This window comes from Eulemur rufifrons, chromosome 8 (assembly GCF_041146395.1).
Source record: "Eulemur rufifrons isolate Redbay chromosome 8, OSU_ERuf_1, whole genome shotgun sequence".
Classification (NCBI taxonomy): domain Eukaryota; kingdom Metazoa; phylum Chordata; class Mammalia; order Primates; family Lemuridae; genus Eulemur; species Eulemur rufifrons.
Genome location: NC_090990.1, coordinates 14025910 through 14048252, shown reverse-complemented (window position 1 = coordinate 14048252; position 22343 = coordinate 14025910). Strand labels below are relative to the sequence as shown.

The following is a 22343-nucleotide window of genomic DNA, read 5'->3' as shown; positions in this document are numbered from 1 at the left end:
GGCAGGCTGGAACTTACAGGGAAGGAGCTATGCCATGGGGCATCAAGAGGGAAAACAAACGTGGTCCTCACCTGCGGGCAGTACCTGCTCCGATGGGGGGGACCTGCAGCCCAGTCTGATGGCAGAGACGTCACATGCACGCAGAGCAGACATAATAGAGAGGGACGAGGACAGCAGGTGCAGGGCAGGCACGAGCACTGTGTTTTCTTTAAGGCAGTACCTGTTTACCCCAAGCCTATGACTTGCTCCCCAACCTACTCACCCACACTGCCCCAGCACCCCCTTCTCAGTCCCCAAAGGCTGCACAATTTTTTGCCTGGTGTGTTGAGGAGGTCTCGGGGCTGCAGAGGCAAACAGACCTGGCCCTGAATTCTGCCTCCACCCCCGCCCTGGTCCCCCTGTGCCACCAGGAGCGAGCAGCCACTTCTCTCCCCTAAGCCACAATTTCTTCGTCTGTGAAGTGGGACCCAGCATCTCCCTTCGAAGGGTAGTGTGGGGATTGAATGAGCACAGGCTGGGCACACAGATGGCAGCTGACATGGCGTTGATGGCCTGTGTCTCTTCCCCACCTCTCAGCCTTGCCCCAGATCTCCACGCCCCCGGAGGTCCGTGTGCCTGCTGGTTCTGCGGCTGTCTTCCCCTGCATGGCCTCGGGCTACCCCACGCCGGACATCAGCTGGAGCAAGGTAAATGCTGGGCGGGGGCGGGGGGGGGGGGGTGGCGGCTGGGACCAGGTCCAAACCAGCTCAGCGTCCCCAGGACCTGGCACAGGCTTCGCAAAGAGCCAATGCTCAGTGTTTGACGGGGGCCCGAGGCGGAGATGGGCGGCAGGCCCCGTGGAGGTGTGGGCAAGGGTCAGGGCCACCGTGAGTCCTCAGTGCTGCTGTGTTCACAGCTGGACGGCAACCTGCCCCCCGACAGCCGCCTGGAGAACAACATGCTGATGCTGCCCTCGGTCCGACCGCAGGACGCAGGCACCTACGTCTGCACCGCCACTAACCGCCAGGGCAAGGTCAAAGCCTTTGCCCACCTGCAGGTGCCAGGTAAGACGACGCCCCCAGGAACGGGCAGTCCCCCACTCCCGGGCGGGCATCGTCTCCACGTGTGCTCTCTGCCGGCAGAGCGGGTGGTGCCCTACTTCACGCAGACGCCCCACTCCTTCCTGCCGCTGCCCACCATCAAGGACGCCTACAGGAAGTTTGAGATCAAGATCACCTTCCGGCCCGACTCAGCCGATGGTGAGCAGGAGAGTCGGTTTGAGGGGCCTGCCTGGGGCGGGGGATCTTGCGAGTAACCGCCATCCTGGCATGAGCCCCGGGCACGCCCAGCTCCCTCGGCCCTCGCTGTCCAGGGGTCCCCAGGCCTCGGGGCCTCTGCCCTGGGCCATCTCTCATGCCTCTGCTCCCTGTCCTGCCTCTGCGATGTCTTGTCTCTGCCGCTGGTGCCACCGTCCCACCTTCCTCACCCGCCTCTAGGCCTGCCTCCCTCCTTTCCCTCCCACCTCTCACCCTTCCTCCTCTCTCTCTCTCATCTCTCTGGGTCTCTGACTTTCACTGTCCAGGCCTCCTCCTCTACTCGGGTGAGTCTCCGCCTGCCTCTCCACCTTGGGGTGACCCCCCAGAGCGTGCAAAGCACATCCACAGCCCGGCCCTTCTGTTCAGGGCCCAGCCCGGGGTAGTGAGAAGGCCTGGCTGTGCCCAGCGTGCCAAGGGAGGGATGGCCGTCCAAGGCTGGACAGGCTGAAGAGCGAGGCACATTCCCAGGGTTGGGGGGACAGGGGGCCGGGGCAGGACGGGAGCCCCTTACACGGCTGTGCCCGCCCAGGGATGCTGCTGTACAACGGGCAGAAGCGGATCCCAGGGAGCCCCACCAACCTGGCCAACAGGCAGCCCGACTTCATCTCCTTCGGCCTCGTGGGCGGAAGGCCCGAGTTCCGGTGAGACCCCCTGGCCTCCCCTTTTCAGGGGGACTGGACACAGACCGCACAACCCTGGGCTGGGTTATACAGAGGAGATCCTGGAGGAGGAGAGCTGTGGGTGTTTCCCTTGGCAACCACGCGATCTGCTGGAGCAGGCACAGTGTGCCCATCAGGGGGGAGGGGCTGCTGCAGGCCAGAATTCCTTCCTTCCTTCCTTCCTTCATTCATTCAACACCTACTATGTGCCAGGCACTGATACAGGCACAAGCAAAACAGACCAAGTTCTAGCCCGTGTGGGAAGGTATATTCTAGTTGGGGAAGACAAGCCACAGACAAGGACAGAACAAGGTGATCTCAGAGAGACAGGAGTGCTCAGAGGAACATGAGGCCAGGTGCCAGGCTGCAGGGCCCTGGAGCCTGGGGCGATGGCAGCCCCGCGGGAGCTCTGAAATAGCTCCCAGGGAAAGGATGTGGGGAGAGAAGACCCGGCCAGGGACGGGGCAAGCGTTGGGGGGCGGGTCATGGGAGGAAGACAGGGCAGGGACAGGAACTGGGGCATCCCTGGGCCGGGATACAGGAAGTGGTGACATCCCTCCTCTGGTGCCCCTCTGCCCAGCTGGGCCCCACCCCTTCTTACAAACTCCATCTCTACTCTCTCCTGCCTGGGCCCACCCCATGGAGCAGGTTCGACGCAGGCTCTGGTATGGCCACCATCCGCCACCCCACACCGCTGGCCCTGGGCCAGTTCCACACTGTGACCCTCCTGCGCAGCCTCACCCAGGGCTCCCTGATTGTGGGCAGCCTGGCCCCGGTCAACGGGACCTCCCAGGTGAGACCCGACCCTGTGCCTCATCCCCCACCCCGTCCTGCCCCTGCCCAGCCTCTGTCGCCATTCCTGACCTCCCCACTCCCCAGGGCAAGTTCCAGGGCCTAGACCTGAATGAGGAGCTCTACCTGGGCGGCTACCCCGACTACGGTGCCATCCCCAAGGCGGGGCTGAGCAGTGGCTTCATAGGTGCGCCCCCCTCACCCCCACCTCCAGCCAGGGCCGAGCCTCACCTTGCTGGCGGGCAGAGCTCTTGGGAGCCTGGGAGGGCACGGCGGGGTTGGGCTGGGTGGGCAGGCTCCCCGGCACCCTGCCCCTCGCTCACCCCACCTGCCCGCCCCAGGCTGCGTCCGGGAGCTGCGCATCCAGGGCGAGGAGATCGTCTTCCACGACCTCAACCTCACGGCGCACGGCATCTCCCACTGCCCCACCTGTCGGGACCGGCCCTGCCAGGTGACCCCACGCCCGCACACACCACCCAGCTGCCCCGGCCACTGCCCTCAGCCCTGGCTGGCCCCTGAGGCACTGGGGGGCCTGAGTATTCTCAGCCTCACTTCTGGGGGCTGCTTTGCAGAATGGGGGCCAGTGCCACGACTCGGAGAGCAGCAGCTACGTGTGCGTCTGCCCAGCGGGCTTCACCGGGAGCCGCTGTGAGCACTCGCAGGCCCTGCACTGCCATCCAGGTACGTGCCCCACCCCCACCGCCACTGTCACCCCTGGTGCTGGCCTCTGGCTGTTGCCACCCCTTCGTGTCCACCCCCACCCTGACTGCAGGGGTACGTCCACACCCCACTGCTCCGACCTACGTCCTTCCCACTCCTCCCAGACACTGATCCCCACCTCTGCTACCGAGGTCTGCCCCCCCACTGCTGCCTGCCCCCCTCCAACACTGCTAGCCAAGTACTTGCCAAGCCCCCGGCTGTGGCCACCACGCACACCCCCACTCACTGCCGCCTTCCCGGCTTATTACCCAGGTACTCACCCGTTACCTGCCACCCAGGCACGCCTCACCCCTCACTGTCACCCAGGCATGGTCTTTCAAGAACATACAGACACACAGTCACTCGTTCACTCCCCCTGCCGTCCCCTGCCCAGCCTCAGGCTCCACCCGAGCCCTGATCCACCCCCTCCTCTCAGCCTCCTGGGCTGGCCCGGCCCTAACTAGCCAAGGGTGCCCAGGTAGATGGGCAGGACCTTGGCGTCAGGGCCCCACCCCCTCCCGAGCCACCTCAGTGTCCTTCTCACTGGCCCATGTGCCCCCCAGAGGCCTGTGGGCCCGACGCCACCTGTGTGAACCGGCCAGACGGTCGAGGCTACACCTGCCGCTGCCACCTGGGCCGCTCTGGGCTAAGGTGTGAGGAAGGTGAGTGGAGCCAGGCCTGAGAGCCGCAGGGTCCCAGTGATGGCTGGGGAAGCCAGGCAGGGCACTCTGAGGCCACGAGGGGACCTACGGATGGTGAGATTATTCCTGAGCCAGAGGGTCTCAAAGTCACCCGGCCACACTTCTGCCCAGCCTGGATCCTTACACAGCGGGCCCCAAAGGGGACCCCTGTCTTCCTGGAGCTCCTCCCAGCCTGGTCTGCCAGGGCAGGGGCCCACGCGCGGCTGCAGCTGCTGCCCAGCTGGCCTGAGCCTCGGGCCTGGAGAGTGAGGTGGGCGGGGGTCCCCGAGGAAGGCTGAGTAGCTGGTGCCCACCCGGGACTCCAGTGTCCCCACTGCCCTGGCCGGGCTGTGGCTGCTGCAGGTGTGACGGTGACCACCCCCTCCCTGTCGGGTTCCGGCTCCTACCTGGCGCTGCCCCCGCTCACCAACACACACCACGAGCTGCGCCTGGATGTGGAGTTCAAGCCGCTGGCGCCTGACGGCATCCTGCTGTTCAGCGGGGGGCGGAGCGGGCCTGTGGAGGACTTCGTGTCCCTGGCGATGGCTGGCGGCCACCTGGAGTTCCGCTACGAGCTGGGATCAGGTAAGCACTGGGCCTCCAGATGCCCAGCTTTGTGCCCTGCTTGGCTCTCGTGCCCCGGGGAGGCTTGGAGGCATAAATCCAGGAGGCAGACCCCACTTTCCGCACATTCCTTCCCTCCACGTGTGACTCAGGCAGGTGCCTAGACCTCTGGCAGCCCTGGGCTCCTCATCTGGAATAGCCGGAGGCCGCAGGGAGTTCCCATCTGCATGTGGTGGGCAGGACAGGGAGCCCCACGTTCCCAACCCTGCCTGGCGTCCTCCCCAGGCCTGGCCGTTCTGCGGAGCACCGAGCCGCTGGCCCTGGGCCGCTGGCACCACGTGTCTGCTGAGCGCCTCAACAAGGACGGCAGCCTGCGGGTGAACGGGGGTCGCCCCGTGCTGCGCTCCTCGCCCGGCAAGAGCCAGGGCCTCAACCTGCACACCCTCCTCTACCTGGGTGGCGTGGAGCCCTCCGTGCCACTGTCCCCGGCCACCAACGTGAGCGCTCACTTCCGCGGCTGCGTGGGCGAGGTGAGGAGCAGCCTGCAGAGGGCAAGTGGACGGGAGGGGGCAGATGGGGCCCTGTGCCTGCAGCTGGCCCGGAGCCCGGGGCCCAGACGCTTCACCTCCAAGCCTCAGTTTCCCCCCGTAACACGGGGATGATAACCTACTTTGAGGGGTTGGACCGAGGACTGACGGCACGGATGGATGTTCCTGGCACACGGCGGGCGCTCAATTTCCGTGCTGCCTCCCTCCCCCGCTTAGAATCCCGTGCGGCCCCTGTAGTCCCCCAGTGTCCCTGTGCCCACAGGTGTCAGTGAATGGCAAGCGGCTAGACCTCACCTACAGCTTCCTGGGCAGCCAGGGCGTCGGGCAGTGCTACGACAGCTCCCCCTGTGAGCGCCAGCCTTGCCGGCACGGGGCCACGTGCATGCCCGCTGGCGAGTACGAGTTCCAGTGCCTGTGTCGAGACGGCTTCAAAGGTGGGGCAGCTGCCCAGGGCACCGGCGGGGAGGGGCACGAGTGGTCAGCAGCCCATGCCCACCCACCCACTCGCCCCCACCCTGGCCCGCAGGAGACCTCTGTGAGCACGAGGAGAGCCCCTGCCAGCTCCGTGAGCCCTGTCTGCACGGGGGCACCTGCCAGGGCACCCGCTGCCTCTGCCCCCCTGGGTTCTCCGGCCCCCGCTGCCAGCAAGGTACTCCACTTCCCGCTTGGCGCCCTGGGGCTGGACGCGGTACCCACAGTGTCTGTGCCCACCAACCAGACACCCCCCTCCCCACAGGCTCTGGACATGGCACAGCGGAGTCCGACTGGCACCTTGAAGGCAGCGGGGGCAACGGTGCGTACTTGTGGCCGGCCCGAGAAGCTCCCTGGCTTCCGCCTCTAAGCCCCCCTTCCAGTTACCCCACCCCTCAATCTTGGCCTTTCAGCAAAAAGGGCCCATGTGAGGGGCTCGCTGGGCACAGTCAGGCAGAATAAAAAAGGGCACAGCCCCATGGAGCAGGGCCTGCCCCACACCTCTGGCTAGGCGACTGCAGACAGGCCTTAGCATCATTCTGACCTCAATTTCCACCACTATATTCACACATTCAGTCAACAAACATCCACTGTGTGCCCATCCTTGCCCTGGGAGCAGTAAATATACAACGAATAAGGCAGGACCCTCATTCTCAAGGATTCCACTGTTTAAAAGCAAAGATAGGCTGGGCACAGTGGCTCATGCCTATAATCCCAACACTTTGGGAGGCCAAAGCAGGAAGATTGCTTGAGCCCAGAAGTTTAAGACCAGCCTGGGCAACATGGCAAGACCCCATCTGTACAAAAATAAAAATAGAAAAATTAGGCCGGGCGCGGTGGCTCACGCCTGTAATCCTAGCACTTGGGAGGCCGAGGCTGGCAGATCCTTTGAGCTCAGGAGTTCGAGACCAGCCTGAGCAAGAGCAAGACCCCGTCTCTAATAAAAATAGAAAAATTAGCCGGGCATGGTGGCGCATGCCTGTAGTCCCAGCTACTTGGGAGGCTGAGGCAGAAGAATTGCTTGAGCCCAGGAGTTTGAGGTTGCTGTGAGCTAGGAGGACGCCACGGCACTCACTCTAGCCCGGGCAACAAAGCGAGACTCTGTTTCAAAAAAAAAAAAAAAGGAAAAATTAGCCAGGCGTGGTGGCACACACCTGTAGTCTCAGCTACCGGGGAGGCTGAGGTGGGAGGATCGCCTGAGCCCAGGCATTCAAGGTGTCAGTGAGCTATGATCAGGCCACTGCACTCCAGCCCAGGTGACAGAGTTAGATACTATCTCTAAAAATAAATAAAAGCAAAGATAGTAGTAAAGAGTGAATGTTGATTGAACATTTACAGGCACTGTGGTAACTCCTTTACAGACACATCCTTTCTTATTCTTACTAAAATAATAGGAGATGCAGTGGTGTAGTGGTTAAGAGCATGGGCTCTGAAGCTAGCCTGCCTGGGTTCAAATCTTAGCCCTGTCACTTACTGCGTGACCTAATGTGAGTCACTTAACTTCTGTGTGCCTTAGTTTCCGCACATATAACATGGAGATGAATAACCCCTTTCCACAGGGCTTTGGATAACATTTTGAATGAGAGTAAAATTGTTTAGTGTATTTTATTTTATATTTTTTATTTTTTCGGAGACAAAGAGTCTTGCTCTGTCACCCCAAGTAGAGTGCCATGGCATCCTCATAGCTCACTGCAACCTCAAATTCTAGGCTCAAGCAATCCTCCTGCCTCAGCCTCCCAAGTAGCTGGGACTACAGGTGCACCACCATGCCTGGATAATTTTTCTATTTTTAGTAGAGACAGAGTCTTCCTCTTGCTCAGGCTGCTCTCGAACTCCTGACCTCAAGCAATCCTCCCACCTGGACCTCCCAAAATGCTAGGATTACAGGCGTGAGCCACTGTGCCCAGACCTGTTTAGTGTATTTTAAATGCCTAGAACAATGTCTGGTACAGAGTGGGTACAGGATGTTAGCTTTTGCTAATATCATATTGATTTGTAGGGTCGTTATAAAGATTCAGTTAAATGAAATGATGTTTGTAGCTAGAGGTGAAGGTCCCTGCACAGGCACACAGTAGGTGCTTGGTAAATGTCAGCTGTTGTCCTCATCGTTGGGTAGTGGCAGACCCTGCCCTTGTAGCTGCCAGGCCTACTGTGGCCAGTGCTGCCCTGTGGAGTGGGTTTTGGGGAGATAGGGAGGGGGATGGTGGAGCCACACACAGTAGGGACGTTGGCGCTGACAGGCCCAGGTCCAGCCCCGGCTTCCCACATCCTGGGCCAGCCCCTCACCTGCGCCTGTCTCCCCAACTGTAAGCTGGAGAGAACACAAAGGCTCTGAACCATCTATTGCCACGGAACAAGGTGACCAGCTGTCCCTGTTTGCTCTGGACTGAAGCGTTTCCTGGGCTGTGGGATTTTCAGAGCTAAAGCCAGACAGAACTCAGCAAACAGCATGGCTGGTCACCTGATGTGGATCCTACATAAAATAAAATACACAGATTTCAAAGGAGACCAATTATACTCAAAAAAAGTTATCAAAATATTTTTCAAGTGTTCTCATTTGCAACATATGTGCTCTTTATTAACATGTTAAATAGCAAGATCTAGCGGTGGTCTTCATAGCTACTGCAACTTCAAAACAATAACAAGTGTAAATGATATTTTGAAATATTTGCAGCTACTGTAATGTGATAAGCAAATATTAGTGACAAAGTCACAGGTCCTGGTACTACTACTTTGGTTTGTTGCCTGCATCTATAATTAAAGGACCTGCTAACTGTCAGTGAGAAGTGAGTGGAAATCAAGTTACAATGTTTCCCAGGCAGTTCACAGGCCCCTGAATTCTGTGACAACCCCCTTGGGTGTCCGGGGTCAGAGCCCTGGGGTAGTCGTGCATGCTGGAGTGGAGGTGGGGGCCCAGGGAACTGCCTCGGGACTGACACCTGATGCAGGTGAGCAGGTGTCCCTGCCCCCCATTCTCCCGCAGATGCCCCTGGGCAGTACGGTGCCTATTTCTATGACGATGGCTTCCTGGCCCTGCCTGGCCGCATCTTCTCCAGGAGGTAAGACAGGTGTTGGGAGAGCCTGTGGGCCCAGTGGGGAGGACCAGAATCTGGGACTTCTGTCCCTCATCCACCCCTCCCCCACAGCCTGCCCGAGGTGCCGGAGACCATAGAGCTGGAGGTTCGGACCAGCACAGCCAGTGGCCTCCTGCTCTGGCAGGGCGTGGTGAGTGTGGGCATGCGGCCCGGGGTCTCGGGGATCCTGGGGCAGGAAGCTGGTCTCCTGGTGGCCAGGGTGGTGGGGAGAGAGGAAGGCGGAGGCCACAGGCCTTAGGGGGCCTCAGCTCTCCAGGCTGGGGAGCTCAGAGACCCTGTGCTTCCCTGGCAGGAGGTGGGAGAGGCCGGCCGAGGCAAGGACTTCATCAGCCTCGGGCTTCAGGACGGGCACCTTGTCTTCAGGTGGGTCCTGGCACCTGGTCCCTCCCCTCCCTTCCCTGCCTCCCAGCACCCCACCCCTCCCCTGGCCTGCCCCAGCTCACACCCTCTTGGGCTTATGTGACTGCAGCTACGAGCTGGGTAGTGGGGAGGCCCGCCTTGTCTCTGAGGACCCCATAAATGACGGCGAGTGGCACCGGGTGACAGCACTGCGGTAAGGGAGCCACCCGGGCCCAGGGTTCTGAGCGGGGCAGGACGCCACCCCGCAGGCAGGGAGGCAGGCGTGGAGCTCTGAGGGGCAGAACTTGAAGCTGGGGGAGGGGGAGACCCCACTAGGCAGATGACAGACTTCCAGGCCGGACAGAGCTCCACAGGGTGGGGGCGGGCAAGGACCCTGGGGGGAAGCAACGTGGGCAGGGGCTGAGGAAGTTGTTTGTGGGGCTGGATCTCTCATGCCATGGGGGAAAGAGCGAGCTCGGGGAGCGGGAGGCAAACTTCTGTGTCTGGAATCTCAGTGCCAAAAGGGTGGGACTGGACTCTCTTGTGGGGTGAGGAGGACGGGGGCGTCCGGGGTGCAGGGCCTGACCCGGTTCCACCGCAGGGAGGGCCGGAGAGGCTCCATCCAGGTCGACGGCGAGGAGCTGGTCAGCGGCCAGTCCCCAGGCACCAACGTGGCAGTCAACGCCAAGGGCAGCATCTACATCGGTAAGTCCTGGCATGGGCCTCAGTGCAGGCCCAGAGCCCCTCCTCACTCCCCCGGGGCCGTCCTCCCTCCGGGGGTTCCTGAGCCCACAGGCTTCCTCCCCTCCCCTCTCTGCAGGCGGAGCCCCCGACGTGGCCACGCTGACCGGGGGCAGGTTCTCCTCGGGCGTCACAGGTTGCATCAAGAATCTGGTGCTGCACTCGGCCAGGCCCGGCGCCCCACCCCCACAGCCCCTGGACCTGCAGCACCGCGCCCAGGCGGGGGCCAACACACGCCCCTGCCCCTCGTAGGCACCCGCCGGCCCCACACGGACTCCCGGGCAGCGCCCCAGCCCGACAATGTCGAGTATATTATTATTAATATTATTATTATGAATTTTTGTAAGAAACTGAGGCAATGCCACGCTTTGCTGCTACCGCCCTGGGCTGGACTGGAGGTGGGCATGCCACCCCCCACACGCAGAGCTGGGCAAAGCCACAAGGCTGACAGGCAGGGCAGGTTGGATGGGAGTGGGTGCCTCGGAAGGCCACCAGGACTAGGGCTCAGGCACGGTGGCTGCGTAGGCCCAGAACTGCCCCCACTCCCCCTCCTGGATGGGGCCCCCCAAGGTAGAGCCAACTGCCCACTTCTGCAGGCCTGGGGCAGTCCTCATTCCTGGGAGAGCCAACCTCGGCCCGCAGCCTTGTGCCTCACCAGCTACCTGAAACAGGGGGTGTCGCAGGAGCCTTCGCCACCCCCTCTGGGTTGGGAAATCTCTTTAGTGTCAGCTGTGGAGCAAAAGGCAGCTCACCCCTGGGCAGGCGGCCCCCTAGCCCTACCAGCCCACGTCCCAGCCCCCAGACACAGCCAGCTGGGCCACCGCCCCTGGCAGCCTCCCCCACCCACCGCGCCCTCCTGGCCTGCATTCCCACCCCCCCTCCTGCCAACACACAGCCAAGGCCCCTCCCTCAGGGGCTGCAAGGGAAACCCCACCCAACTCTACAGGAGCTGCTACAGGCAGAGCCCAGCACTGAGAGGGTCTCCCTGCCCACACCAGGCCACATCCCCCACTCATCTGGAAGTGAAGGCCCAGGGGACTCGCGGGGGAGCTGTTGGTGGTCGGGAAGAGTTAGTGCCTTGGGTGGGGGGAGCCAGGACTCAGACTGGGAGGGTTAGGAGGGGATAAGACAGCCCTGCCCCATCTGTGGGAGCCTGAGGACCCAGCTGGGGGTAAGCGCCCTCCTCCTAGTGGCCCCCAGACTGGGGGGTTGGGACGCCTGGCCTCTGTGTCCTAGAAGGGACCCTCCTGTGGTCTTTGTCTTGATTTTTCTTAATAAACGGTGCTATCCCCGCCAGGGGTCTCCTGTGTCTTTGACTAGGGGTAGCTCAGTGGAGCCTTCGGGTGGGTCAGGGTGGGGCAAAGTGGGGCTGGGAGTAAAGCAAGATGGCCTTGGATTAGCGAGGCCCCCACCGCTGGCCATGGGCATGGAGGTCCTGCCGTTCCCTGCTCCAGCCCAGCACCAGCCACCACCCAAGCTGTAGGGCTTACCGTGTGCAAGTTACCTCCTGTGGCCCTCAATGACCCCGTGGGGCAGGAATCGTCCTATTTTCCAGAGGGGCAGACCAAGTCTCAGAGAGTTAGGTGACCTGTCCAAGGTCAGACAGTCAAGTGGCAATTAGAACCCAGGGTCTATTGGACCCCAGAGTCTCCTTCTTCTGACACATGCAGGCTTTCTAGGGGTGGCCTCCCTGATCCTGGAAGGTTGGTCCACTCGGCTGCAGCCCCCCAGGGGAGACCTGGCAGGGATACGTGTAGCAGGTGGTGCAGGCTGCACGGCAGCGGAGGCGGAGGTCACGGGCACCAGGTTGCCGTTGCCGGGCCAGCCGGCCAGGGGAGCAGCAGCACCAGAGGAAGCCCACGAGGAGGCCGGCGGAGGCCAGGAGCAGCGAGGAGGCCACTGCCACCCCCCGGAGCTGGGGGCCTGCAGGAAAAGAGAGTCCACTCGGGCCTCAGCCTGGGCCTGCTGCCCCCGTTCCCATCACCTGGAGAGGGACAAGTGTGGTTTTGGTGGGAGGAGTAGGAGCAGGTTGTAACCCAGAGTCATCTACCTTCCACAGTTGCGTTCCGTTGTGCTGGGTCCCTGCCTAGGGGGGTGCTCCTCTCAGCTGCAGCCCAGAGGGGGCCGGCAGACCCAAGAGGCAGGAGGAGAGTCGGGGGCTTGGAGGCACCAGCGTCCGTACTGCCAGTCTGGCCGGGCACCAGAGAGGGACCTGCAGTGGGAAAGAACAGAGCACACACACAGGGCTGCCCTTTCTGGGGCACTTCTGTGCTGCATTTAATCCTCACAAGACTTCTCTGAGTTTGTCACTATTAGTATTTCCATTTTGCAGAGAGGTTAAGTCACTGGCCCAGGTCACACAGCTGGAAGTGACAGGGGAGGACTTGAGCTTGCACAGTCTCGCTCCGGGCCTGGGGTTTACTTCTCAAGGAAGAAGATGCGCGTGCCTTGAGCATTTGCTGTGCACCAAGCGTCATGCTCCGTGCCGGGCCCTTTCCCTACAGTGTTTCACTTAGGATTTGCGACAACTCTGAAAGATCAGATTTAGCATCCTATTTTACAGGTAAGGAAACTGAGGCATAGACAGGTTCATTCTTCCATTCATCTGACTAGTCTTTCTCGAGCCTCTCCTGTACCCCAGACGTTGCTCTAGCGGTTGGGGTAGACAACAGTGAGCAACATAGACAAAAAGGTCTTCATGGAACTGGCAGTTTAGTGTGGGGAGACAGGAAGCACATTAATACGCCGTAGGTCAAATGCAGACAGGTGCTATAGAGAGAACTTACACAGGGAAAGCGGACGGGACGTGTTGGCCGGGGCAGGGTTGCCATACACGCAGCAGTCACCATTTTAACCATGTTTAGTTTACAGCTCAGTGGCGCTAAGTGCCTTCACATGTTGTGCAACCATCACCACCATCCAGCTCCAGCACTTTATCTTCCAAACTGAAACTCCATGTCCGTTAAACAATCACTCCCCAGCCCCCCTCTCCCCAGCCCCTCAGGGCCACGGTTCCATTCTCTGTCTCTGTGATTTTGGCTACTCTGGTGCCTCATATAAGTGGAATCATACAGTCTTTGTCCCTTAGTGACTGGCTTACTTCACTTGGCACATCCTCAGGGTTCATCCATGTGGTCACTTGTATCAGAATTTCCTTCCTTTTCAAAGCTGAATAATATCCACTGTGTGTACAGACCACATTTTGTGTACCCGTTCATCTGCAGGTGGACACAGGGTTGCCATTGTCATACAGAGGGGTCCGGAAAGAACTTAAGTGATAGTTAAGCAGAGACCTGCCTGGAGGCAAAAGAATGAGCGGCAGATCCCTGAAGAAAAGCCTTACAGGTGGCGGAAATAGCTAGTGCGGAGGCCAGAAGGCAGGACGAGGCTGGAGTGTGGAAGGTCCCTCGGGGAGCCAGTGCAGAGGAGTCCAGGGCAGGTGGAGGGGGCGGGGCCAGAAGGGGCGGGGCCAGAGCATGACCCGTGGGCCCTGGAAGGCTTCGCTTTCTCTGAGTGAGATGAGGACTTAGTGGAGGGTTTGAGGACAGGAGTGATGACCTGATTTAATATTTTAAAAGGCTCCTTTGGCAGGAAAGCATAACTCATACCTCCCCACCCAAGTGTGGGCTGCCCATAGTGACTTCCAAAGAGGACAGTATAGAAAGAGGGGCAGAAAATAACAGTGGAGAAACCTGACACACACGGCCTTAGCCAGGTGGTCAAGGTCAAGATCAACAGTCGTAAATCATGCTATATATACCTTAGAGATGATGTGATGAAAGTGGCACTTCACCTCTGTGGTCTTCCAATAACCTGTGACTACGGCCTCATCATGAGAAAAATACCAGACGAATCCCAATAGTGGGGCATCCTACAAAATACCGAGCGGTACTCCTCAAAACTGCCAAGGTCACCAAAAACAAAGAAGTCCTGAGATACTGCCACAGCCAAGCGGAGCCTAAAGAGACACAAAAACTAAATCCAGGATCCAGGCTGGGCGCGGTGGCTCACGCCTGTAATCCCAGCACTTTGGGAGACCGAGGCAGGAGGATCGCTTGAGGCCAGGAGTTTGAGACCAGCCTGGGTCTCAGCAAAAGAGACCCATTCTCTAAAAAAAAAAAAAAAAAAAAAAAAAATCTTAAATAAAAAAATTAGCCAGGCATTGGAGTGCACACCTGTGGTCCCAGCTTCTTGGGAGGCTGAGGTAGGAGGCTGGCTTAAGCCCAGGAGTTCAAGGCTGCAGTGAGCTATGATCTTGCCACTACACTCCAGCCTGGGAGACAGAGTGAGGCCCTGTCTCAAAAATAAACAGGTGAAATTGAGTGCTGGGTATATGAGAATTTTCTGTACTATCTTCCCAATTTTTTGTAAATCTGAAACTGCCCTAAAAAGTAAAGTTTATTGAAAGGAAAGAAGGAAAAGAAGGCTGCCCTGGGCTTCTGCAGGAAGACTGCACTCTCCAGGGCCAAGGACAGAAGGAAGAACACCACCAGTTCAGGTGCTGTGACAACAGTCTGGACGACAGCAGTGGTGGCTCAGACCGGGTGACAGCAGGTCAGCTGTGGGAAGGGTCAGGGACTGGAGAGCTTTCAGAGGACTTGTTGTTGGCTTGGTTATGGGCTAGAAAAAGGAAGGGGCCAAGAGTGACTCAACAGTTCGCGGCCTGAGCAACTGGAATGTGAAGGTGCCGCTCAGTGAGAGAGGAGCGAGGTGGGCACAGGGCTGGGGGTCAGAGTCCAGTTCGGGGCAAGTTCAGTTGGAGATGTTGGCTACACATCCACGTGGAGACATCAAGCACGGAGGAGGCTATGTGACTAGAGCTCAGGGACGAGTCCAGCCAGCCATGCCCTATAAGTGAGACCACCAAGGGAAAGAGCCTGGATGGAGGAGAAGGGGACATAGGAGCTGGACCCTGTGGTGCAAAGCACAGAGTGTCAGGGAAGTAACCAGCAACTGCAAAGGAGCCGAGCAGGGACTTGGGGAGGTAAGTGTGTGGGGTCCTAAGAAACTGGGTTTCACCTCAGCTAGGTGTTTTCTTGCAGTGAACAACCTGTTCAACTGTATGTGGTGGCCCTGCCTCCATCCCACTCCTGACTGGGGACGAGTGGGTGGGTGGAACATCTCTAGATCTCTGGGAAGATTATTCCTGGGTAATCTATTCTGGTCCCCCACCATTTCTTCTCTCTAAACCTTGGTTTCCCATTTGTAAAATATGGAGTCAGCCTGGATTGATGGCTTTCAAGGTATGTCTTGAGGGTGACACTCAGAGCCCTCAGAGAGACATCAGTCAGCCAGGGCCAGAGGCCCCCAAATCCAGCTAAGCAGAGGATCTCCCCTTTCTACGTCTTGGGCCTCTGCCAGGTCTCATTTAGGAAAAGGTTTTGCTACTAAGCTGTCATTTGGAAACAGCTGGATTAGATGATCTCTAGCATCGTTCTAGCTCCAACTGCTCCAACCCTCACACCTTCCTCCCTCCTGCTGTGCCCCTGCCTCCCGCCTCCCCTCTGCGGCCCTGCTGCAGGGAAGGGGTGTGGGGGGCCAGGCTTCCCTCCTGGCTGCTCAGCAGGGCCCAGGCCTCCCTGATCACTGACCTCTGCAGTCAGCTGGTGGCCGGGAGCTCTGGTCACTGCCGTCGCCACAGTTGTCCATGCCCCAGGGATCACACACCAGGCTCGGAGGGATGCACCTGCCATTCCCACAGCGGAAGTAGGCACCGCAAGGTCCTGGGGGGAGGGGGGAAGCCTGAGATGAGGATCCTGGACCAGGTCCATGACACAGCAGGGTGTGTGGCCCTACAGTGACAGAATGTGGGAGTGTGGGTGGGAGAGAGCTGTTACTATGTGCATGCAGACAAGAATATGGGTGAGTGTCACCTGGGCAGGAAGGGTCCTATCATGAGGAGGAGCAGGAGAGGAGGCGGATGGCAACTAACATTTACTGAGTTCTTGTTCTGGGCCAGGCACGGTTCCTAACTGGCTCGTTTAGTCCTCACAGTAACCCTATGGGGTAAGTACTGTTATTAGTAGCTCCATTTTAATTTATTTAATTAATTAATCAATTTATTTATTTTTGAGACAGAGTCTCACTCTGTTGCCCTGGCTAGAGTGCCGTGGTGTCAGCCTAGCTCACAGCAACCTCAAACTCCTGGGCTCAAGCGATCCTCCTGCCTCAGCCTCCCGAGTAGCTGAGATTACAGGCATGTGCCACCATGCCCGGCTAATCTTTCTATATATATTTTTAGCTGTCCATATAATTTCTTTCTATTTTTAGTAGAGACGGGGTCTCCCTCTTGCTCAGGCTGGTTTTGAACTCCTGAGCTCAAACAATCCACCCACCTTGGCCTCCCAGAGTGCTAGGATTACAGGCGTGAGCCACTGCACCTGGCCAGTAGCTCCATTTTAGAGATCAGAAGACTGAAGCACAGGGAGGTTAGGTCACTCGACCAAGGCCACACAGCTTTGTATCTAAATCCCAGGCAGGCTGGTCCTAGAGCCCGTGTTCGTAAACACTGTGGCACACAGTGGGTGTGAGTGTGTCCGCACATGTGTGTGCTCGCACACCCTACAGTATCCCAGAGAACCTGAACGCTCCCAGCAAACACTTGCTCTTGGCTTTGCACTTGCCACCCGGAACTCTCTTCCCTGGGGAACTGCGTGGCTTGCTCCTTCCAGATCTCCGCTCAGCTGTTACTTTATCCGTAGGCCTTCCCGACGCCACCCCTCCCCCAGCCCTCCCACCCTCCATACCCTGACGTGGGTCCCTCTGCAGCACTCGCCACCATCCACAGAGCACAGATTTACTTGATTATTTGTTTACGGTTTGTCTCCCTGCCAGAATGTCAGCTCCAAGAATGCAGGGGTTTCTCTCGTTCATCGCTGTATTCCTAGGGCCTAGAACAGCACCTGGTGCATAGTAGGTGCTCAACACTGGTTAAATGAATGAATATGCACCCAGGTGGGAGAACTGTACGACTCAGCACAGAGGGCGAGGCAGACAAGTTGGCTCACACAGCATCTCGTGTGTTGAGAAAAGCTAGTTCAGGTGGGAATGACCCGCACCGTGGCTCAGAGGCAGACATGTGACTCAGGCCTGGCCAATCGGGCATTCCATTTTCTGGCCGTGGGAACAGACACATGACCCACACAACTAATCAGATTTTTCACCAGGACTTTCACTACAGCCATCAGAAACCATGCCTGCTCTCTATTTCATGAGATTGGAGCTGTAAGGGTGATTATGAACTTGGAGCTTCAGGGTCACCTGGCTGCCAGGTAAAAAGAGCAGCTGCCTGAGATGGAAGCCAATCAGACCCACACAGTGCAAAGATAGAGAACAAAGAGACAGAGCCCAGCAGACATTACCTGAACTTCTGGATCCAGCTATACTTGAATAAATAACTTAATATTCCAGTTATTGGAGGTTTCCCCCCAAATTCTCCTTTGGCTTAAGCCAACTTGAGTTTGGTTGGTTTCTGTCATTTGCAAATGAAAGTGAATAATACATAGAGGGTGTGCAGGTGGCCAGGTGCCATGGCACACACGTGTTGTCCCTGCTACTTGGCAGGCTGAGGTGGGAGGATCGCTTGAGCCCAGGAGTTTGAGACCAGCCTGGGCAACACAGCGAGACTCCCTTAAAAATCAGCTGGGTGTGGTGGCACACACCTGTAGTCCTAGTTACTCAGGAGGCTGAGGTGGGAAGATCGCTTGAACCCAGAAGTTCAAGGCTGCAGTGAGCTATGATCGCTCCACTGCCCTCCAGCCTGGGCAACAGAGTGAGACTCCATCTCTAAAAATAATAATAATAAAAGGTGTTTAGGTGTAAGTGTGAAGTCTATGAGAGAGAAAACACAGACAGTAGCATGGTAACGCATGGGGAGTCCTAAGTGTGTGCATGAGTAGGCAGGGTGTGCCTGTAGGTGTGAGTGATTGGGACTACGTGCGGCCCAAGGATGTGCAATGAACCTTTCCTCATTCAGAAGGATTTAAGGAAGCCAGAGTTGCAAGAGGGCTTCACCACTGCCACCTTCTTTTTGGAGACCATTCCTGCTAAACACAGAACAGCTGCAAAATTCTTGGCCTCCCCGGCTGACGGTTGCACCCCATAGGAGGGCAAAGCCACAGTACAGGGGAGAGAGAGAAAAGACAGGAGGAAGGGAGGTGGTGATTTCTAATCAGCTAGTGAGAGTGTTTGGAAAGCAACGTAATAGGAACCTGGCATGTTACAGCCTACAGCACTCGGAGAGGGGGACCCCAGGCACGGCCAGTTATGGCCCCAATGATTTAGGGTACAAATTTTATATAGTTTATTCCAGAGCCAGAGACTCTCACAGGGAAGAGAGAGAGAGTCTAAAATCCGAAATTCAGACCATGTCCTATTTATTCCAGGGAAGAAGAAAGGTGGGACTTGACTAGGAGACAAAGTGGCTGGAATGGAAGCTCTCAGACCAGCTCAGTGCTAAAGGGCTGGCCAGGGCCTGCTATGCCAAGGTCTAGTTCTTGGTGAACCTGTGGTGGCTCTCAGAGACCCCACCTTCTTGCCTTAAAGTGCTCACAATCCCATGTTTAATTCTCCAGTCTGGATATTTTGCCGGGGATCACGATAAAGCTTCTCCACGGTTTTGGAATCTTCTGGACTTTGGCAGCTCATCCGCTTGCCGTCACTGGAGACAGTCTCTGCTGTGACACCAGCAAGTGGCTCCAGTTCTAAGGGAACCTGCTGGGGCTGAAGCCTTGAACTCAATTTCAGCTGAAGGACACGCACTAGCGTGAAAGCCTGGCTGCTTTGCTTACGAGCAGGGAGGCCTTGGGCGCTTCGCCTCCCCGAGTGTTTCCCCATCTGTAAGTGCTGGGATGAGAACACGGCCCCGGGGGAGCTGCTGTGGCACAGATGAGATCTGGCATGCAAAGGGCCAGAGGCAATGCTCAATACTCGAGTACGATTCATTTCAGTCCCAAGAGGTCCCCCTCCTTGCTAAGTGGGTTCTGTTACTTGCAGTCACCAGAGCCCTAACCAGGCCCTTCTGCAGACATCTGAAGGGCTGAGCTGGGACAGCGGGGCCCTTGTGAACATGAGAGTGTGTGAGTGTGTGTAAGTGTGCGAGGTGGCACTGCGTGGCCACGAGGTGTATGGGATGTGAATTGTGTGTGCACGAGCAGTGTCTGAGAGGCATGTGAGTGGGGGGTGTGTGTGTACAAGGTGTGTGGGTCATGTGGATGTGACTTGTGTGTGCGCGTGTGGCTGTCAGTGCGAGGTGTGTACACGTGTGAGTGTGTGTACACCAGGGGCTGACGGGGCAGTCTGGCGCACACGTCCATGGGAGCCAGATTTATGGGGTTGGCTCTTTGGGTCTGGAACATCTTTCCCGTGCTGGGAGTCTCCAAGGGTCACCACCTCCTCCACTGAGTCGGCCCCAGCCCCTCCACTTCCTGGCTCCCAGCTTCCGGGCCATTCCCCTGCCGGCAGCAGCCCCTGTGCCGCCCCCCCTGTGGCCCCATCCTGGCCCGCAGCCCCAGCTCACCGGACCGGAAAGAGGTGACTTCTCCCACGAAGTCCACGCGTGGCTGGCGGCCTCTCGTGACAAGGCGCAGGCCTAGGAACGGTCCAGAGGATGCCACCGGGGCGGGGATGGTCAGACCGCAGACAGGGGCCCCCAGGGCCCGGGGCGCCCCCGGAGAGCCCTCGTAGAACTGCAGGAAGGAGCCGGGGGCGCACGGGTCGGCCGGCTCTGGGGAGGAGGCGCTGGGCGCGGGGGACACGGGGGACGCCGGGGTCAGGCTGTAGACCAGGAAGAAGCGGAACTGGAAGCGGATCCTGTCGCCAGGGGCCGCGGCCTGCACCCAGAGCCGGCAGTCGGTGTCCGGAGCCACGAAGTAGAATCTGCGCGACTCAGAGTGCGAGCGCAGCAGCAGCCCGTCCGCCTGCCACGTCCGCCCGCACAGGGCCACCAGGTCGGCTGCAGCGAAAAGCACGGCCCTTGGAGCAACGCGGGGAGACCCCAACCTTGTCTACTAATAAATTGGTACCGAACCCTAGCAATAAATTAGTTAAGAACAAATTTTGGTTTTCAGAGCTCTTTGTATTTTAGAATTGCAAATGAAGCATCACAGGGGCCAGGACAGTGCCTGGCACTTAATGGGTGTTAGAGAAGTGTTGGCTACCACTGTCCTATTCAAGGATGGAGTAGACACATTTGGGTGCCTGCCCACCCAACAGCCATCCCCTGCTTCTTCTTGCTAAAAGAACCAGGCCTTGTAATCCTGGTTTTATTTGCCAGGTTCAGGGGTTGGTATGTGACCCAGCGGATCAGGCCGACGGGACTTAACAAGAGGTCTGCTGGAAGTTCCTGGGAAAGGTTTTCCTCCCCGATTAAAAAAACAAAAAAAAGGAGGGGTGTGTGGAGAGCTGTGTGACTTTTCTTCCTGCTTCCAAAAGCTGTGACTGAGGATGAGATGTCCAGAGAGCTCCGCAGCCATCCCGAGAGCAGGCCACGAGAATTACAGAGAAGCAGTGACATAGTTGAGCTGCTGAATTAACCATCTCTGGGATCACCTGTGGCCACTCTTCTTGAGTGAAATAATAAATGTTCTTACGGTTTAAGCCCCATTTAGTTTGGCATTTGTTACTTACAGCCCTAAACATCCTCAGTGATACAAAGTTGTTGTGAGGACAAAATACGATAAAGTGCAAGTGCTCAAACCAGCTCTGCTCTTTGTAAGGACAGAGAGAGAAGAGGAGGCAGGTTTTCTGGGCAAGGCAGGGGCACCGGTGGGTGCTTGGGGACCAGGCAGAATGCGGGTCTCTGGAGAAGAAATCCATCACCAGGGCTCAGGATGTGGGAGCATTTTCCCGTACTCGCGCAGACCTGCCACGGCCAGAGCCCGCCCTGGAGACACACGGGGTAGCGGTGGGGTTTACAGAGTGACTGAACTGGGCACCTTTTATGTGCCAGGCACTGTCTAAGTGTCTTGCATGGTCTCATCGTATGTGCACAATCATAATTGTCCCTTAAGGGGCACGGGCGTGTTATTACTCTCATTTTACTGCTGAAGAAACTGAGACTTAGAGAGTTGAGATAATAATCTCAAGGGTACCAACGTAGGAAGTGGCAGAGTGTGTGGATGCAGGGTTGTCTGACTCCAGAGCTCTCCAGGGCTCTCTCGGGATTTTCCAGTTAGACCCGAGGGCTGTCCTGCCCACCTCCAGACCCCTGCTTCTGGGTGACGTGGAGTTCCCGCCTTCCAGAGGGTTTCCCAGCCTCCTCCAACTCAAAGGGCCCAGCCTATCAGGGTGACTGCTGATTCGGGAAACACAGTCTCCAAGGGTGGTGGGGGCCCAAGTCTCCCGGGTGCCCCAGCCTAGCCCCCTCACACTCACCTGTCTCCAGAGCAGACACAGTCAGGGCAGCTACCCCCAGGAGGAGCAGCCTTAGGGGCAGCTGCGGAAGATGAGCCTCCATCCAGGCTCTGCTGTGCCCAGCAATGGGGCAGAATCTTCAGTGTGGGGTCTCTGGGGAGCCTGGGGTGCGGGAGGCTGGCAGGACACAAGGAGCAGGGGAGGCAAGTGCGCCAGCCCCTCTGGTCTCTTCACTATGATCTGTGTGCTCCCCGTTCCAGATCTTCCTCCTTTGGATCAGGATTGTGTCTAGGGGTTGCCATGGAGATTTGGGGCCAGGGCTGGAGCCTGGAGAGAGAGGGCAGGGAGATGTCTGCTCACACCCTGCCAGACAGGAACCAGGCCACTCAGATCCGGTTTAGCCACAGGGCTCCTGGGAGGGGGACCCACAGCCTCAGAGAGCTGCTGCCTTCCTAAATAAGTTGGCACCTTAGGGACTGAGCTTGAGGGAGGTCCAGGACACCAAAAGAGCCTCTCTCCTAGAGAGGGCCTCCAGTGGTGAAGGAGCACTGGAACCAGAGTCTGCTCTATTACTAATAACGTATTCCTGCCTCAGGGCCTTTGCACTCGCAGTTCCCTCTTCCTGGAGTGCTTTTCTCCCATAGTGGTCCATGGCTGACTTCTTCAGGTCCTCAGGGTGTGGCTCACATGTCACCTCCACGGACCATACTTCTCTGACCCCCTCCTAATCTAAATTAGCCCTCTATCCCTTTGTCATTCAATCACATCTCCCCAAATTTATCATCTCGGCACTCTCTGGAATTTCCATTATTGATTTCTTGTTGCATATATTGTCCATTGGCTCCCACAAAAATTATGTTCCTGCCAGGCATGTTGGCTCAGCCTACAGTCCCAGTTACTCAGGAGGCTGAGGCAGGAGGATACCTTGAGCCCAGGAGTTCGAGGCTACAGTGAGCTATTATTGTGCCATTGCCCTCTAGCCTGGGTGACAGAGTGCGACCTTATCTCTAAAAATATATATACATATACATATGTATATAAAATTATGTTCCATGAGTGTCTTGTTGACCTCTGAACCCCTAGGCCATAGCACTGTGCCTGGCACAGA

At 57.9% G+C, this 22343-nt stretch overlaps 2 protein-coding genes across 4 annotated transcripts in view; one reads left to right on the top strand and one right to left on the bottom strand.

Annotated features, from left to right (window-relative positions):
* Nucleotides 1–11179, top strand: part of HSPG2 (heparan sulfate proteoglycan 2) — a 96105-nt gene extending 84926 nt beyond the window's left edge. For 2 of the 3 annotated variants that reach the window (XM_069479523.1, XM_069479521.1), the window contains 20 exons: nucleotides 577–686; nucleotides 896–1043; nucleotides 1122–1238; nucleotides 1825–1936; nucleotides 2603–2747; nucleotides 2834–2933; nucleotides 3088–3197; nucleotides 3319–3427; nucleotides 4009–4107; nucleotides 4489–4710; nucleotides 4975–5219; nucleotides 5500–5671; nucleotides 5764–5886; nucleotides 5974–6030; nucleotides 8692–8767; nucleotides 8855–8933; nucleotides 9096–9166; nucleotides 9273–9356; nucleotides 9744–9847; nucleotides 9963–11170. In XM_069479523.1, the coding sequence (XP_069335624.1) occupies nucleotides 577–686; nucleotides 896–1043; nucleotides 1122–1238; nucleotides 1825–1936; nucleotides 2603–2747; nucleotides 2834–2933; nucleotides 3088–3197; nucleotides 3319–3427; nucleotides 4009–4107; nucleotides 4489–4710; nucleotides 4975–5219; nucleotides 5500–5671; nucleotides 5764–5886; nucleotides 5974–6030; nucleotides 8692–8767; nucleotides 8855–8933; nucleotides 9096–9166; nucleotides 9273–9356; nucleotides 9744–9847; nucleotides 9963–10135 (2456 nt within the window). In that variant the 3' untranslated portion in view covers nucleotides 10136–11170. Of the gene's footprint in view, nucleotides 1–576; nucleotides 687–895; nucleotides 1044–1121; nucleotides 1239–1824; nucleotides 1937–2602; nucleotides 2748–2833; nucleotides 2934–3087; nucleotides 3198–3318; nucleotides 3428–4008; nucleotides 4108–4488; nucleotides 4711–4974; nucleotides 5220–5499; nucleotides 5672–5763; nucleotides 5887–5973; nucleotides 6031–8691; nucleotides 8768–8854; nucleotides 8934–9095; nucleotides 9167–9272; nucleotides 9357–9743; nucleotides 9848–9962 lie in introns of all 3 variants that reach the window. The other variant, XM_069479522.1, reaches the window with a different exon arrangement.
* Nucleotides 10381–21338, bottom strand: LDLRAD2 (low density lipoprotein receptor class A domain containing 2). The gene is made up of 6 exons (XM_069479153.1): nucleotides 21257–21338; nucleotides 19401–19835; nucleotides 15475–15606; nucleotides 11934–12095; nucleotides 11622–11806; nucleotides 10381–10545 (listed from the first exon to the last, which is right to left on the bottom strand). Exons 1-6 carry the CDS (start codon nucleotides 21336–21338, stop codon nucleotides 10381–10383), a joined length of 1161 nt encoding a protein of 386 aa, XP_069335254.1.
* Between the last annotated feature and the right edge of the window lie 1005 nt (nucleotides 21339–22343).

What these genes read in the sequence shown, in the direction of transcription:
- LDLRAD2 (XM_069479153.1), bottom strand. Translation starts at nt 21,338, where the DNA reads ATGGAGGCTCATCTTCCGCAGCTGCCCCTAAGGCTGCTCCTCCTGGGG. An exon ending in TGTGTCTGCTCTGGAGACAG is followed by an intron (nt 19,836 to 21,256) that starts GTGAGTGTGAGG and finishes TTTTCGCTGCAG; the next exon opens with CCGACCTGGTGGCCCTGTGC. An exon ending in GCTACACGTATCCCTGCCAG is followed by an intron (nt 10,546 to 11,621) that starts GTCTCCCCTGGG and finishes CCCCTGTTTCAG; the next exon opens with GTAGCTGGTGAGGCACAAGG.